The sequence below is a fragment of the Betta splendens genome, chromosome 8 (assembly GCF_900634795.4).
Source record: "Betta splendens chromosome 8, fBetSpl5.4, whole genome shotgun sequence".
NCBI classification, from domain to species: domain Eukaryota; kingdom Metazoa; phylum Chordata; class Actinopteri; order Anabantiformes; family Osphronemidae; genus Betta; species Betta splendens.
The window spans coordinates 1,524,791-1,540,398 of NC_040888.2; the positions used below are offsets into that span (position 1 = coordinate 1,524,791).

The 15,608-nt window shown below is 50.3% G+C and overlaps 2 protein-coding genes across 4 annotated transcripts; one reads left to right on the forward strand and one right to left on the reverse strand.

Annotated features, from left to right (window-relative positions):
* Window positions 1-73: 73 nt before the first annotated feature.
* plbd1a (phospholipase B domain containing 1a) lies at window positions 74-3,803 on the forward strand. Its single transcript, XM_055511003.1, has 11 exons — window positions 74-107; window positions 545-767; window positions 931-1,014; window positions 1,093-1,234; window positions 1,913-2,053; window positions 2,195-2,339; window positions 2,405-2,605; window positions 2,682-2,822; window positions 2,891-3,076; window positions 3,143-3,249; window positions 3,313-3,803. The coding sequence occupies exons 1-11, from the start codon at window positions 74-76 to the stop codon at window positions 3,487-3,489; spliced, it is 1,581 nt and encodes a 526-aa protein (XP_055366978.1). The 3' UTR covers window positions 3,490-3,803.
* Window positions 3,804-6,307: 2,504 nt separating this feature from the next.
* gucy2ca (guanylate cyclase 2Ca) lies at window positions 6,308-14,574 on the reverse strand. 3 transcript variants are annotated; one of them, XM_029158506.3, is made up of 27 exons: window positions 14,221-14,574; window positions 13,096-13,208; window positions 12,407-12,474; window positions 12,108-12,323; window positions 11,917-12,035; window positions 11,718-11,817; window positions 11,509-11,620; window positions 11,296-11,428; window positions 11,077-11,162; window positions 10,863-10,980; window positions 10,646-10,727; window positions 10,278-10,371; window positions 9,943-10,005; window positions 9,791-9,862; window positions 9,494-9,598; window positions 9,260-9,346; window positions 9,015-9,147; window positions 8,802-8,939; window positions 8,568-8,656; window positions 8,388-8,479; window positions 8,046-8,204; window positions 7,770-7,962; window positions 7,517-7,691; window positions 7,345-7,443; window positions 7,174-7,268; window positions 7,011-7,087; window positions 6,308-6,926 (listed from the first exon to the last, which is right to left on the reverse strand). In XM_029158506.3, exons 1-27 carry the CDS (start codon window positions 14,432-14,434, stop codon window positions 6,722-6,724), a joined length of 3,237 nt encoding a protein of 1,078 aa, XP_029014339.1. In that variant the 5' UTR covers window positions 14,435-14,574; the 3' UTR covers window positions 6,308-6,721. The 3 variants fall into 3 exon arrangements, with proteins under 3 accessions (XP_029014339.1, XP_029014340.1, XP_029014341.1); XM_029158507.3 differs by lacking the exon at window positions 14,221-14,574 and adding an exon at window positions 13,615-13,755; XM_029158508.3 differs by lacking the exon at window positions 14,221-14,574 and adding an exon at window positions 13,520-13,651.
* Window positions 14,575-15,608: the final 1,034 nt, after the last annotated feature.

Sequence of the window (15,608 nt, forward strand, 5' to 3'; positions counted from 1 at the left end):
AACCAGCCGCTTTCCAGCTCGACCCGGCGCTGGTGACGGACGCCGTCGTCGCCCTCGTTCGTCTTCACGCACCATGTTTTCGGCGCTGCTGCTGCTGCTTCTAAAACGTGGCGGCGTCCGTCGCCGCCGCGGACAAACGTAAGTAGGTCGCGGCTGAAATCACGCGGTCAATGAGGATCTGATGACTCGGTCCGTCTGGATCCAACGGTCGCTGCTTGTTGTAGTGAAGCTGTTCAGTGACTCTGTCAGTGTAAATGTCATTTAATGGTGAAGCAAAACCTTGTTTACGCGTTATTATACAAGAAAACGTTCAGCTGAACTTTCAGTTTCGAGTACCTGTTCATCTGCGTTCACGTGAGATGGTGCAGGAAGTTTTCCGCATTAAATTAAAGAAAATTAAGTTTTATTGCCAGGTCACGTGAGCTTTGAAGTGAATTAAGACACACTAGTCCCATAGTTTTACATAGTGATTTTACAAACGGTGTCACTGTGGCTGTGTGACCTGGTTCTGGTTCTGGTCCCGGCCCGTTCCTCCTCCTCCCAGAGCTGACTGCAGCCACCGTGTACTGGGACGCTCGGCTCAAGGCGGTCCGGCTGAAGGAAGGGGTTCTGGAGACGGAGGGCGACGCCTACGGGTTCCTGAACAACACGCTGCTCAGCACCGGCTGGAGCGTCCTGGAGATCCGGGCGGGATACGGACAAACCCCCGAGACCGACGAGCTCACCTTCTTCCTGGCCGGATACCTGGAAGGCTTCCTCACTGCCCCGTAATTATGAACTGTGACGGCTCTGTGGGTCTGTTCACGCCACACAAACGGCAGAGGATCCGCTGACTGTGATGAAAAACTATGTCACAGTTCTTACCAAACAGGTCTTACAACATCTGAGAGCTGATTTCTGATGTGAATGTGCTGATTCAGCTTCTCTCAGGCAGATCATGGACCACTACACCAACATGTATCCTCAGCTCATCCATAACACCAAGGTGCTGGGCCCGGTCCAGAGTTTCATGGCGTGAGTCTCATCGACCTCGTCCTCTGCATCACAGCTCAGCTCAGCCGTAATGCTAACGCTAACGCTGCTCCGCTGCAGGAAGCAGGACGCGTGGGTCAGGCAGCAGGTGAAGCTGAACGGCAGCTCGGACCCTCTGTGGAAACACGCCGGCTTCATCGTGGCCCAGGTGGACGGGCTCCAGGCGGGCGTCGCAGACTGGGCCAAAAGACGAGGGAAGAAGGTGAACGGCCTCCTCAGCAGGTTCACTCTAAAACACATTCAGCGTTGTGGAGCGTAAAAGTGCATCTGAACCTTTAAACGCTGCTTGGCTGCATTTAAAATGAGGGCTCTCTCATGCAAAAGCTACTTGTTCACCTGAAATGAGACCACGCGTCTCTGCAGAACTGAGCAGCCCCATCCGGAAAGCTGCGCTAGCGCCACTGTGTTTAACCCTGTGGTGCAGATGCTGGCGCAGATGCTGGCGCAGACGCTGGCGCAGACGCTGGTGCAGGCGCAGATGCTGGCGCAGATGCTGGCGCAGATGCTGGCGCAGACGCTGGTGCAGGCGCTGGTGCGGATGCTGATGCAGACGCTGGCGCAGACGCTGGTGCAGACGCTGGTGCGGATGCTGATGCAGACGCTGGCGCAGACGCTGGTGCAGACGCTGGTGCGGATGCCGATCAGACGCAAACGCGGGTGCAGACGCGGGTGCAGACGCTGGTGCAGACGCTGGCGCAGACGCTGGTGCAGACGCAGGCACTGATGCACACACTGGTGCAGACGCTCACGCTGGCGCTGGTGCTGACGCTAGTGCAGACGCGTGTTCAGAGTCAGACCTCTAGAAGCGGACGTGGGCCAAGCAATCGTCTGCCTCCGTCTGAGGCCACGCAGTGATGGCTCCTTCTCACATCCTCCACAGCCGCTCTCCCTGTTTGACGTCCAGTTCCTGAATGCTGTGGGAGACCTGTTGGATCTGATCCCAGCCATCGTTCCATCTGCCGATCCCCAGCCCCGGAACTACAAACGCCCAGGGATGGGTCACTGCTCCGCCCTCATCAAGGTCAGAGGTCAACGCTGAGATCGTCTCGAGAAGAGAGAGAGAGAGTTGGACCGAGGACACATCTGTTTGTTTGTTCATTACAAGGCAAGTAACCGTGTCTGAGACCCTTTCTCCTCCTCCCCCCCCCCCCCTCCTCCTCAGATGCTGCCAGGCTTCGAGGACCTCCTGTTCGCCCACTCCAGCTGGTACACGTACGCCGCCACCATGCGCATCTACAAACACTGGGACTTCCGTGTGGCTGAGCCCCACACGGCGACGGGGAAGCTGTCCTTCAGCAGCTACCCTGGTGTGAGATCCTCCTAGGTCAGACGCTGTTGAGTGTTGTCAGGGTCATGACGTCTTCTCCTCCAGGGTTCCTGGTGTCTCTGGACGACTTCTACCTGCTGGGCAGCGGTCTGATGATGACCCAGACCACCAACAACGTCTTCAACACGTCCCTGTTCCACTCCATCACCCCCAGCAGCCTGCTGGCCTGGCAGAGGGTCCGGCTGGCCCACAGTCTGGCTCGCAGCGGACCAGAGTGGGCCAGAACCTTCTCTAGGTACAACTCAGGTGAGTGACTCCGGTGACGCGGGAACATCCGGTCTAAAGGATTTAAATTTAGCTAAAGGAGTTTTACAACCACCAGGCACCTACAACAACCAGTACATGGTTCTGGACCGGAGCCGAGTGAAGCTGAGGCAGAGCCTGGACGACGGCGCGCTTACGGTGGTGGAGCAGATCCCGGGCCTGGTGGAGTTCTCGGACCAGACGCCGGCTCTGCGCAGAGGTACGGCCGCTCCGTGGTTCTGCGGCAGCGTGTGGTTCTCATGTAGAACCCGTGTTTGTCCTCCACAGGGTACTGGCCGTCCTACAACGTCCCCTTCCACCAGAAGATCTACGCGCTGAGCGGCTACGAGGAGATGAGGCAGGAGTACGGAGACGACTTCTCCTACGACCTCTGCCCCAGAGCCAAGATCTTCCGCCGGGACCAGGCCGGGGTCACGGACCTGGCCTCTCTGAAGCACATCATGAGGTTCAACGGTGGGTGGTTCTGTCTCTGAGCGAGCGGCTCCCTGCTGGAGCTCATGACTCTCTGCTGGTTCACAGAGTACAAGAAGGACCCGTACTCGCAGGGCGACCCCTGCAAGTCCATCTGTTGCCGTGACGACCTGCGGTCCCAGAGGGCGGCGCCAGAGGGCTGCTACGACACCAAGGTGAGCTCCGTGGTGACGCCGGTCACAGTGGTGGGCTCAGACCTGACCCGCTTCTCCCTCCAGGTGACGGACTTCCAGATGGCCGGCGCCTTCGTAGCGGAGGCGGTGAACGGGCCGACCACGCAGGACGGGCTCTGGCCCTTCTTCTGGGACAAGTTCGGCAGCGTCAGCCACCAGGGCCTGCCGCGCTTCTACAACTTCACCTTCGTCAGGATGCAGCCTCTGCTCTTCAAGCCATGAAACCGTCAGAGCCTGAACTCCACAAAGGCGTCCTGGGTTTTAAAGTTCACACAATCAGATTCCGTCCCAGCAACGTGTTTCTGTTGATCTGTTACTGAGCCCAGCTCTGGTTCTGTGATGGTTTACAGCTCCTCCTCAGGGTGAATGATTGACCCGGCTCAGAGTGACTCTGATTCCAGCCATAAATCATTTCTCAGGCTTCTTTCACTGCCAAAGATCTGCTCAGGACTGTTGATCTGTCGCTTTGATTTATTCTGCATGAATTATTCTGTTGTTTCATATTTGGATTAAAGCTTTGTGCGGATTGAAACCGAGGCCCGGCTGAGTCTGTGTGGTTGGTTCTGATGGGGAGATGAGCTGGTCCCAACGGGACCAGGAAACAGTCACACAGGCCGAACAGGCGAGAACAGGCAGGTCGTCACGGAAACGGGTCCGACAGCTGCTAACCGTGGCGTCATTAACACGTTAAAATAAGCGTCTGACAAAAACACTGACGTGAACTGAAACTACAGCTCAACGCACGGACAACGCGCTCCTTCATTTATTGAAGTGCATTTCTAATCATGTTCGATTGAGGCTGGAGTGTCTCCCACGTACAGGACCGGATCCGCTGGGTGTCGGGTCGGGCAGCACCGGCCCCGCCTCCACTCATCAGCTGTGATCGCCATCAAACAAGCAGCTCTTCAGTCGAGCCGAAGGTCAGGACCTCCGTGTTTTTTAGGTTTCTGACTCACAGCTCGATTCTCTCGAGCCCCTGGGGACGCGTGGAGTGATTCAGATCTTTCCTACGAAATGGAGGAAGTGAAACATCTGCAGCTCTGCTCTCATTTGCCCGTCCTGCCTCTCTCTGGTTCCTGCCTCAACCACGAGCTCGGCGCCGAGCGACGCTCACTCTGCCTCCGGCCATGGACAAGAAGACGTGTCCTGACGGGCAGAGCTTCGACATCCTGGTGCGCGCCTGCGTGAACATCATCACGCAGACGGCTGAGCCCGGCCCACACACGGGTGAGTCCTGCTCCAGGTCCAGTACTTTACACCAGAACTCAATGCTGCTGCTTGGCTGCGGTTTTAAAGGAGGCTCCACCGCTGCCCGTGGGTTTGGAACCAGCAGCTGATCTGAGTACAGCGTCTGAGCCGCGTGAATCCTCTGTTCTCCTCAGATCCAGCCCTGCTCGTTCTGAGCCCGGTCAGAGGCTCCGGACTCAGAACCGACTCGGCGGCGCTGGGGCTGAGCCCGGTTCTGGTTGCCATCGCGGTGCTGCTCACCGTTGGATCCGTCCTGGCTCTGGCCGTGTGGTTCACCATCTACAGGAGATGGACAAGGCCCGGCAGCGGCCCAGGTACGGGAGCCGGCGCCGGCCCGGGGCAGACTGGGTTCTGTGGGGGGATCTAAGACTCGTGGGGAGGAAGTGGGGCTGCAGACAGGCAGGTGATGAAGTGTGACGTTCTGCACAGCAGAAACTCCACGGTTTCGGTTCTGCTCTCAGGCGTCCCCTGGGTCGGTCCCACTCTCCTTCCAGCTATTCTGGTCTCAGCACACATCCGTTAGTTGAGCAGGAGAGATGAGCTCCACGTGACAGCAGCTCATAAACACACCACTCTGCTGATTTACGCCCGTTTGCTGATTCAAGCTTCTGAACTTTGACGCTCACGTTTTCAGCTCGTTTTTACTTTGAGCCTGTGACGATTCCTTTGTCTTTTCCTTTGTCTGTATTGTGAGTGAGATACATTGAACCTTCAGGAATGCAGCTTTAATGAGAAGCTTGATCAGTTTATCACCAGTCAACGTTTGTCCTCACGGAATGAGTCAATGGACCTTTAAACACAGTAGATTAGACTCTCTCTTCTGTTCACTCATACAGAAACCTGCACTTCATTCTACTCTAAGTTATATTTGGTTTGACATTAGAGCAATATGTTCCTGGAGTTTCATCATATATGCATATTATCTATTAATAACAGGGTTAGGAGCGACCGGCTGCATCTCTCTGACATCTCTAACATGTGACGCTCCTGTTTTTGGTTGTTGTTTGTTGCAGAGGACCCAGAACCAGCGCAGGAACCTCTCCAGAAGCGTGAGCCTCCTGCCACAGTCGACCCTCTGCTTCCACACACATACGGCCACGCAGCTCCCTCCTGTCCTCACCTCTACCTGGGGGCCCATGAGGGCTCCACCTGGGAGGTGGGCGTGGCTTCCTGCAGGGGCCCCGCGGTGCAGGCCAACGGGTGCACGGGTCTGTCTGTGTGCAGCGCCGTGAGTGAACACAAGCTCCCACTTCCTGCCACAGAGCTGGGAGGCACTGCCTTAGTCACCACCAAGACGGTCTGAGGGGGGTCTGAGGGTCGTCTAAGGTGCGTCTGTCTGAGGGTGGTCTGTCTGAGGGGGTGTGAGGTGGTCTGATGTGGTCTGGGCACGTCACGGGAGGTGGTCTGAAGGAGTTTCTGGGGGGGTCTGGGCGTCTGGGGGGGTCTAGGCATGTGAGGGGGGTCTGAGGTGGTCTGAAGGAGGTCTGAGGGGCGTCTGGGGGGGTGTGAGGGGGTCTGATGTGGTCTGGGCACGTCACGTGAGGTGGTCTGAAGGAGGTCTGAGGGGGTCTGGGCGTCTGAGGGGGTCTGGACATATGAGGGCGAGGCCATGGTGTCTCCTCCCAGCGTGTCCTCTGCTCATTGCACTCAGTGAATCCAAAGTTTGGGTTTCTATCATGTTTTATAATGTAGCTGTTCTTCTCTGCGCCGTTTGGACTGTTTAATAACGTGTGTGTATATTTTACCATTTACGTTTCCAAGACAAACAAAGGCTGAATCTTGTGCTATATTTCAAACATAATTTAATAAAATGCTTTTCAAACCTTTCTGTATGTTACTTTAACATTCTTGCTGACAGTGCATGTTATGTTCTTAATGCGCTTCCTGCAGGTAACATTTAACACCACGAGATTTCAAACATGTTTTAGTGAATCTGTCAGAGCAGGTGATGGTGCGTTTGTTACGTTTAAAGCCACGGTCCGTTCTTCGTTCTATAAATAAGTGAAAATGATAAAAATGGCAGTGCTTCACGTTTACTGTTTTACAAACAAAAGGAACAGAAGATGACACATTTCAAACTGTTTTGGTGCCAGTGATTTTAGAGCGAGTGAGGAATGAGGTGGTAGAAAGAGAGTCCCAGCAGCTGTTTTCCAGCAGCTGTAGCTCTGACGCTCGTCTGCCGTGGCTCTGACTGAAACCCACCTAATCACAGGTAGGTGCTGGGGTCGGCCACGGCCACTTGGAAGTACTCCGGCGCGTTGTCCGACCGCACGCTGCCGCTGGTCTCCCTGCGGCGGACTCTGGTGGACAGGGTGTTTCTGTTTTCGAAGCTCTTGCGTCCGGCTCCACGCTTCTCCAGGCTGAACACAATCATCTCTGCCAGGTCCTGCTGGAGCAGCTGGAAGTTCTCCCTGAGACAGTCACATCAGGCTCCCATTATGGAAACAAAGACTCGGGCAGAGGTCAGAGGTCACAGTCACACAGGCTCTACTCACGCTGTTGGTGGAGTCGGCAGGTTGTACTTTGCTCCAGTCACTCCTGTTAACCAGTGCGTCATCTCTTTCCCTTTGCCCTGTGGGAAACGTAAAGGTGGATGTTTGAAGTTTTCCTCACCTTAAATTATGGATTTACGGATGAGGACATGACAACCCAGCTCACCTTCAGGTACGTCTCTCCTCTGGCTTCATACTCAAACTTACAGTCGGTCCTCTGCAGGATGTTGATGGTGGACTGGCTCACGTGAATCCTCAGAGCTGGAAAGACGAGGAGAGAAGCTGAAACCCTCAGCCTGACGTTACATGAAACCTGAGCTGCGCTGCCGTCGCTCACGTAGGCCCGTGGACTCCATGCGTGAGGCCGTGTTGACTGTGTCCCCAAACAGACAGTAGCGAGGCATCTTTTTCCCAACGACTCCTGCTGCACAGGGTCCTGCACACAAACACTTGCCCTGAGTCTCTAAGTGGCTCCTGCTTTTATCTCCCTCCTGTGAGAGTCCTGTCACCTGAATGCATCCCGATCCTGATCCACAGAGGGATGCCGGGCAGGTGCTGCAGCTGGAAGGTCCCCACAAAGGACAGGATGTCCAGCGCCATGTGAGCGATGTCCACGGCGTGGCGGTTGCCGTTCCGTTTGGGCAAACCTGATGCCACCATGTAGGCGTCTCCGATCGTCTCAACCTCAGGGCGACGGATCAATACAAACATTAACATCGTATTCAGCAGACTTCAGGGCCTCAGCGAGTGCAGCGCGTCCACCTTATAGACGTCATGGTTGTCGAGGATGCTGTCGAAGTTCCTGTAGATGTCGTTGAGCATGTCCACCACCTCCATGGGGGTGCTGTAGTGGCAGAGCGTGGTGAACCCCACGATGTCACTGAAGTAGATGGTCACCTCCTCAAACAGCTCCGGCTCCACTTTGCCAGTCTCTTTCAGAGAGCGCACCACTGGGCTACGGAGACGCAGGCACAAGAAGCCGTCCAACAACCTTCTGTTCTCAACATGTACCGCTTTGTGGGCTCATTCGCTACAAACCCGGGCAGCAGCATGAAGTTGAGGCGGTCCGCTCGGTCCCGCTCAGCCTTGTACAGAGACGTCCTCTCCTCAACCAGACGCTCCAGGGTCCTGGAGTACATCTGCAGGCGCCGGATCAGGTTGTCCATGTACGACTCTGTGGCCTGGTTGTGCAGGTTACTGGGAGGAAAACATACCAGCATTCCCACGCTTTCATTTATTTATATGACAAGGAAAGTGAAGCATGAAGCATTTCATACTGTACCAACAACTCAGACCTAAAACACATGTTCCAGAACTAGGAGCAATGTTCATGTGATCACAGATTGAAGGGCTTTTAATGGATGCGTGTCACTGACTCACCTAAAGATCTTACCCAGAGTCAACTCTATTTTCTTAAAGTCTGGCCTTCGCTCTGGGTCTTCATCCCAGCAGGTCTTAATCAGCATGTACAGCTGTGAACACAGAGGACGAGAGCTCATGTTATTCTAGTTAACTTCAGTCCAAACATCGGTCCTGATGATTAATTACATGTCCTTTCACCTCAGTCTCCTTCTCTGATGCTCCATCGAAGTTGAGCTCAGGCCTGAAGACGCTCGAGCCACTGGGAAACTGCACTCTGTGAATCTTCTCTGAAGAATCAGAAAACAAGGCAAAACCCAAGCATGAGGCAGTCACTAGTCCCTGTTCTGTAGTTTCTTCCCATCTTGACGTTAAACGTCCTGCACTGATGCATTGGAGCTCAGCTGAACTAAAGCCTGGTTGTAACTGTCTCACCCTGCCGATCCGAGCAGCACTGCGTGTAGAACGGCTCCAGCCTCCGGACGATCTCATGCGCGATGATGGCATAGCTGTAGACGTCCCCCTTCTGAGACACACCACCTTTACGAAGGTGTTCTGGGGCCGACCACACGTCTGAGAGGAGACGAGAGGTGAGGACGGAGGTGCTGAGCAGCCGCTCCGCTGTGATGGATCAGAGACAGCCCTCACCTCTGCCTGGCTTCAGGATGGTGTGCCAGCCAAAGTCAGTGATCTTCACCACCATGCGGTTGTCCACCACACAGTTGGTGGACTTAAGACGCCCGTGGACCACAATGTTACTGGAGTGAAGATAGGACATGCCCTGCAGGACAGAAGGCAGGATGAGGAGCCGACAACAGACACTGACGCAGCGCTTCGTTGTTGGAAGGTAAAGAAAATGCCCATAAAGCACATCATTAACGCAGATAACGTACCTTTGCTATGTCATACATGACTGATATCTTAAACTCCATGTCCATGAAAGTATCGTCTGGGTACGAGATCCTATCGTTCAGGATGTACTGAACAGATAGAGCAGGTAATGACACGTGTGTGTGTTTATGAGCATGAACATTATCAGGGCAGTAAACGATGTATCTGAGACATCAGAGGGAGTCATATATAAAAAACGGAGGAGAAATGAGTGGAGATGCAGATGAATCTCTTACCCTCAGGGATCCGCGCTGACAAAGCTCGAAGACGCCAAAGACGCCGGTGTCAAAGTTCACGGTACCGTAGAACTTAGTCAGGTTGTAGTAATCGATGCGCAGCAGCTGAAACGTAACAGGAAGGTTACATTCAATGATACTGGGCAGAACTATAATGATAGAACATACATTCATATTTCAACTGAAAATCATTGTGTGACATGAAAGGCAAAGTGCTTCATTCAGAGCGCAAACCAGACGTTTTCATGCTATTTCAGGCGAGCAGAACTGCATGAATCACACATAGAGGCATCTCACAATGTTGAGCTCGATTCTTTGGTCCTCTGTGAAATTTCCATCCGTGTGTTTCAGCTCCTTCAAGATGACAGGCTGAAGAAGAGGAATAAAGAACATGAGTTTTCATGCCCTTCCTTTTGACTGAAGGCTGCTCAAAGCCGACGTGCTGATACCTTTTTGTCGTAGCAGGCTCGATGTGTGTAGTACGGTCTGTCCTTCCGCTTATCCTCATCTATCTGTTACACACACACTAAATGAATCGACCTCATCAGCAGAACCTCATCAACTCATTCTAATCACTTGTGTTTCACTGGAGTTAAACACAGTGTGGCTGATTTATGCTACTTCAGATCTACCACATTGTACTTTTCTAACTAGTTCATTCTTTCTTCTTACTGAATCCAGTTTAAATGTATTAAACTAAAAACCAGCCATTACCAGATCCCATTAGTGCTGCCACCCTGAGTGATGAACACTGTGCTACGTACGGCTGACCTGCATGGTTTACCTTCAGAGAGACCTCCTTCTCATCCAGGGGACCGATCAGGTTCGCCTCGATGTGAGACCACTTCTTCTGCAGCAGACGATCTTTTCTGTTCTGCCTACGATTATTCATATATACAGTAAATGTATGCAGAGAATAATCCAATGTGCAGCAGGAAATATTCTATATAATAATTAACAAGCAGCCATGATACTAATCATGTGCATTGGAGTCCAGTACTCAGGATGAAGACGAATGCCACAGATTTTCAGGTTGTTTTTAATGTTTCTACTCTGGGTGAAATATGAACATAACTGTTGGAGCTTCTGTCTGATGAAAGAATCCTCTAGGTGGCGTTATCATAAGCGTTTCAGCGAAGATAATGATTTTACCTGTAGAAGATGAGAGCGATGACTGTAACCACGACAACGCTGACACTCAGAACGATCAGAATCACTTCCTGTAAATTAACAACTGGAAACAAATAAACACAGACACGATGTTAATTACAGTATTAACCTCGATTTCTTTGTCTGAGATGCTGTTAGTTCAACACTACTAAACGCTTGACTGAGACGCTGCAGAAGGTCCTGGATCTGTGTGCGCTACCGTTTGGATCTTCAGGCTCATCCAGAGGCAGACGTCCGCCTTTCCACACCAGCGCTGGATTTGGGTCATTCACTACAGTTACATTCTTTGACGTGTCGAAGACGCACAGGACTTCATACTATCGAAAGACAAAACATGTTCACCTTCACTGAGCGAGAGAGTTGGGCTAAAATAATGATCACATAGCTCAAAGGTCAAAGGTCAGTGGTCTCACCTTGCCCGTCAGCGTTGATGTGTAAATCATAGAGAAGTTTACATCTCTGTCTCCATATTCATCAAGCACATAATGTCCTCCCAAACCTTGAGGAAAAGCATTTACACCTTCATTAGAGAGAACGGGTAGAGCAGCGACCACACAGGAAGCTGTGACTGTGCATTTAACTCTGGGCTGAACCACAGTGAGACAATAAAAACTTCAAATACTACGACGCACCGTAAAACGAGGTGTTGCCAAATGGGTTGAGCGTTAAAGGAGCGTTGGAAGAGCCCTTGTTGAGCGTTCGTTCTCTGAGCATTTGGCCAAAGTGCAGAGCCCAGTCATGATACCCGGCCACGTAGTCGTTCATCTGCCGTCAGTGAAACACAGCAACAGTTACACATCGACTGCTCTCCTACGAAGACTTCAGACGTCGGAGCTGCCGCTCACCGTGCCGTTGTATGAGGAGTTGGAGCCGTGGCCATAGTTTCTAGGTGGAAGAGTGACGACCAGCACGTTCTCCATCTTCTTACTGGACGTTGTGTTGGTGTGATACTCAGGGCTGGATGACGTAAAACACCAGCTTATGTTTCCACATCCGATCACACATTTAATAGATGAATCTGAAAAGCGTAATAGTAAATCACGGCCAGACTTACTTGTACAGATCCAATAGAATGAATATCATGTCCTCTGGTATGTGGTCTATTCCCTCCTTCAGTGTAACAACATCATCATTGCCTCCACATAAGATGACAACTGGGAGGATGAAACACATGTCACAACAAGAGAAAACAGCTGGTTGATACTGTTTGTTGAACGCTCAGCTTTTCAAGGTCAAATCCAAACATCACCCACTGTTGCTGTGCCGCGGCTTCGCATTCAGGGCATCCTTCAGTTCACTCTCCCCGCGTAGCACCCTTCGTTTCAGGTGTGAGGCGAAGTTGGCAGAGGGCGCCTCCATGGCATTGATGTACCTGAACCAAGACAGTGAAACACGCGTCAGAGTGCCATGAAACTACAGCATTCAGCGCGCGGCCGGGTCTCACCAGAAGCAGTCCTCCGTCGGCTCGCTGGACTTGTAAACGTAGACTGAATTCCAAAACTCCTTAAATGGCAGCGTTTCCTTCATAAAGTTCAGAAACAAGTCTGTGATCTTCCGAGCTGGAGGCAGAATTCGTGCCAGTTTGGGCTTATAGTCACACGAGAGGCCAAAGCTCCCAGCAGAGATGATGGGAATGCTGAGATTGAAGCCAACGTCGTCACTGAGGGGAACAGCAGCAGAGAACAGGGTTCAGGCATCGTATTTAAGAGCACACACCTCATCTGACAGGGCGATAACGCTCACTCGGCCATCTGGAAGGTGGCAAACGTGCAGGAGGGACCCAGCATGATACAACCGACCTCTTTCTTAAACTGCAGAAGGAAAAAGCACAGACACACAGTGATCACTGAGCTGCTACACTCACAGTTTTTCAAACACCGCTTGTGTCTTTTTGTGTATTTGTGACTCATCTCGAGCTGCTGTCTGGTAATTGGAGACTTTTAATTTCCTATCTATGAATAAATAAAAATGTTGCGTTAAAGGGGAACACACGTATGTTCACCTGTAACTGCTTTAATGGTAACATATGCGGTGGTGAGAATGTTGGCCCAAAGGTTGATCATTTACAGGCACAGTAACAGCAAAAAGCGTTTCACTGTTGGTGTTTCAGTCGTGTCAGGTCTCCGGAAAAACACATAATTCAGTTCATTTATAATCTCAATTTTATGTGTTTCGCAATTACCATCCTATCAGGGGATCTAAGCATGATAAATGATGCCCATTCCTATCAAGCCACAAAAGAGGAACTGCATCAATCACTAGGATTGTGTGACTATTGAAAAGAGCTCAGAAAATAAATTGTTTTTACAGGAAGTGACAAAGAGAAGCGTGGACTGGAGACCCAGGTTCCAGTTCCTCATGTCATGTGTGCGACGTGTGTAGTAGTTTTAGACGCTTGGATGAGTGTGACTCTAGTGTGTCAGCTCACTCACATGCAGCGTCTTCAGAATGGCCACCCCCTCACATGAGCTGCTGGCACAGCCCTGCCGGTTGTACACGCTGGTGTTGAAGCCGCTGTAGTTCGCTCTCACAGTGAAGGGTAAATCTACGAAGACGACGAGACGATGGTTACTTTTACAGGAGTTATTACAGCAGGAATACAACTGAATTATATTTAAAGACATACACAAACAGTGGCATGAATAGGAAATACATCACTCTACCAAGATAAGCTACAAAACAATTTCTGTTTTGTAGCTAGCTGTTATCCTAGCTAAATCACTAAAAGCAGGTAAAAACAACAGGTGTCTAAACTTTTCTGTTCTCCCACACGTCATTTATTCTTTAATAACACAAAGAGTGATATTACTGCTGTTGCCTTGTTCCTTTCCTCTGTGTGTAGTAATTAGGACTTACACTTTGTTCAGCATTAGCTGAGCATTAGCGAAGCTGAATACCTAGCACTAAAAACACACTAAGGGTTGGCACTGAGGTCGCTCCTCGCCACTTACAATTTTTTTCGGGGGTTTTACTGAGACTCTTCTAACAAATTAGATAATAAAATAAAATATTCAGCTAAATGGAGAATAACAGTGTTAGCCTTCGTCCTCTCCAGGTAACAGTTACCGCTAATTAGCCAGACGCCATTTTGTTTCATTTTAAAGACGCTATTTCAGCATTTTGTAAGTAGTTATTTTTTTAAAGAACTGTTTTTTTATTAAAGCAGAAAACTATTAAAGTACCCATTTAAAATATTGGCTAGTTAATTATAAAAATAAAATACCAAAACTAAAACAAAATCATTAAAATATAAATACAAGTATTATCTCTTTCTCCTAGTTCTGATTTCAGTACTATTTGTACAATATTGGTGAATTTAAACTATCTTGAATGAATGAAACAAATCACATTATTATATTCTGGCCGTATTTTGCTATTTCAATGGATCAGGAGTCAAGAATTGAAATGCAGTTGTTTATAATTTTTCTGCTGCTATCTGACCATTATTATTTGTTTATGGTAACTGTTGCACAGGTTGGACCTGTGCAACAGTTCAAGTAGCTGTTATCCATATGTATCCTGCATTGGTAGTGTATGTTGACACTTTCAGTTCATACCGTAATTGGCGTTGATCTCCTCAATAGCCTCCTCCACAGCCGGCTTCACAAGCTCCAGGTTCCACTTGTAGCTGTTGTCCTCGAGCAGAACCACGTTCATGGTGTATTTACGGTTCGATGACGATGATGATATACAGTCATCCAGCAGTTTGTTGGCCACTGCCGCCACTATGAACATTCCCAGGTAAGAGAAGCTGCTGTGTGAACTATACATCCTGATCTCTGAAATGTCCCCTCAGATATTTGATTTTATTCCAAGTGTTCTCCTCCGATGACATGAATCCAGGAACAGAAGTGAACTGCGTCTGAGCAGCAAAGACCCAGCGTTTCTGAAAGAATCCAAATTTGAGGAAAAACACCAAAAATCTGTATATTCGCTAGTGTCACTTCAAATATAAGAAACGTTGACTGAAGGCAAGAAGAAAGAATTTACAGCAGCTGTTCCTGCAGAAAAAGCCCGAGATCAATAAACGTCCACCTTGGCTGTTACGAGCTGCTCCGCCCGTCCTTGATACGTTAATGAACAACCGTGAAGTGGCAGCGGTGCAGCGGTGGGGGGGCAGGAAGACCGTCACTGGACGTGGGCTCCTCCACCACCAGAACCGGGAGCGCCACGACCCCCAAAGACCAGAGACTGTCCCACGACTCAATAATAACAATAATGAAGGTTCGTCAGCAAGAGCTGAGGTGAAGAGTGAGAATGAAGCCGCTGTTCCTGAAGACGAGCGCAGACGCTCCTCAGTCGCGCAGCGGCAAAGCTGTGGTGACATGTGCAAAGGTCAAAAGCAGCTGTAAAAGTGAAGGTGGAGACCTCATAAACAGTGTCTGCTATAAAAAAGCGGGTGGATTAAGTATATACTGTACATATATATACGCGTACGTATATAAAGGCCAAGATGATCAGCCAGCGTCACTTCAGTTCAGAACCAACCTCCAAATACTGTACAATACAATCAAAGACCTACAAAATAACAGGTCTGGTTGCATTTAAGTCACACTTTAAAGCCAAACGTGTCTGACGTCTTCAGCATTCAGTCAAATGACTTAAATATGAAATAGTCTGAAGTTAAACTCAGCTCAGACCCAGCAGTGTTACAGGTGAATGACTGAAGCAGCAGCATTAGTAAAGCTGATCACAGCTTAGGCTGAAATCTAAAGCTTGCTGAGAAGCAATAACTAATAACCACTGGTTTTATTCTGTTGTTGTCAGAAAACGGCAACAAAAAGGAGTCAGTTCCACGTCAGCACAGTTTTGTGTTCTGTTGTCTGTTCCAGTCGAGTGTCTGGAAAAAGTCCCCAGTAAATGGTCCTGTTTGGAAACGAGCTACAACTCCCAGCTTCTACTAACGTATGTAACTAACTAATGGATCCTACAGTATAATAGTAAA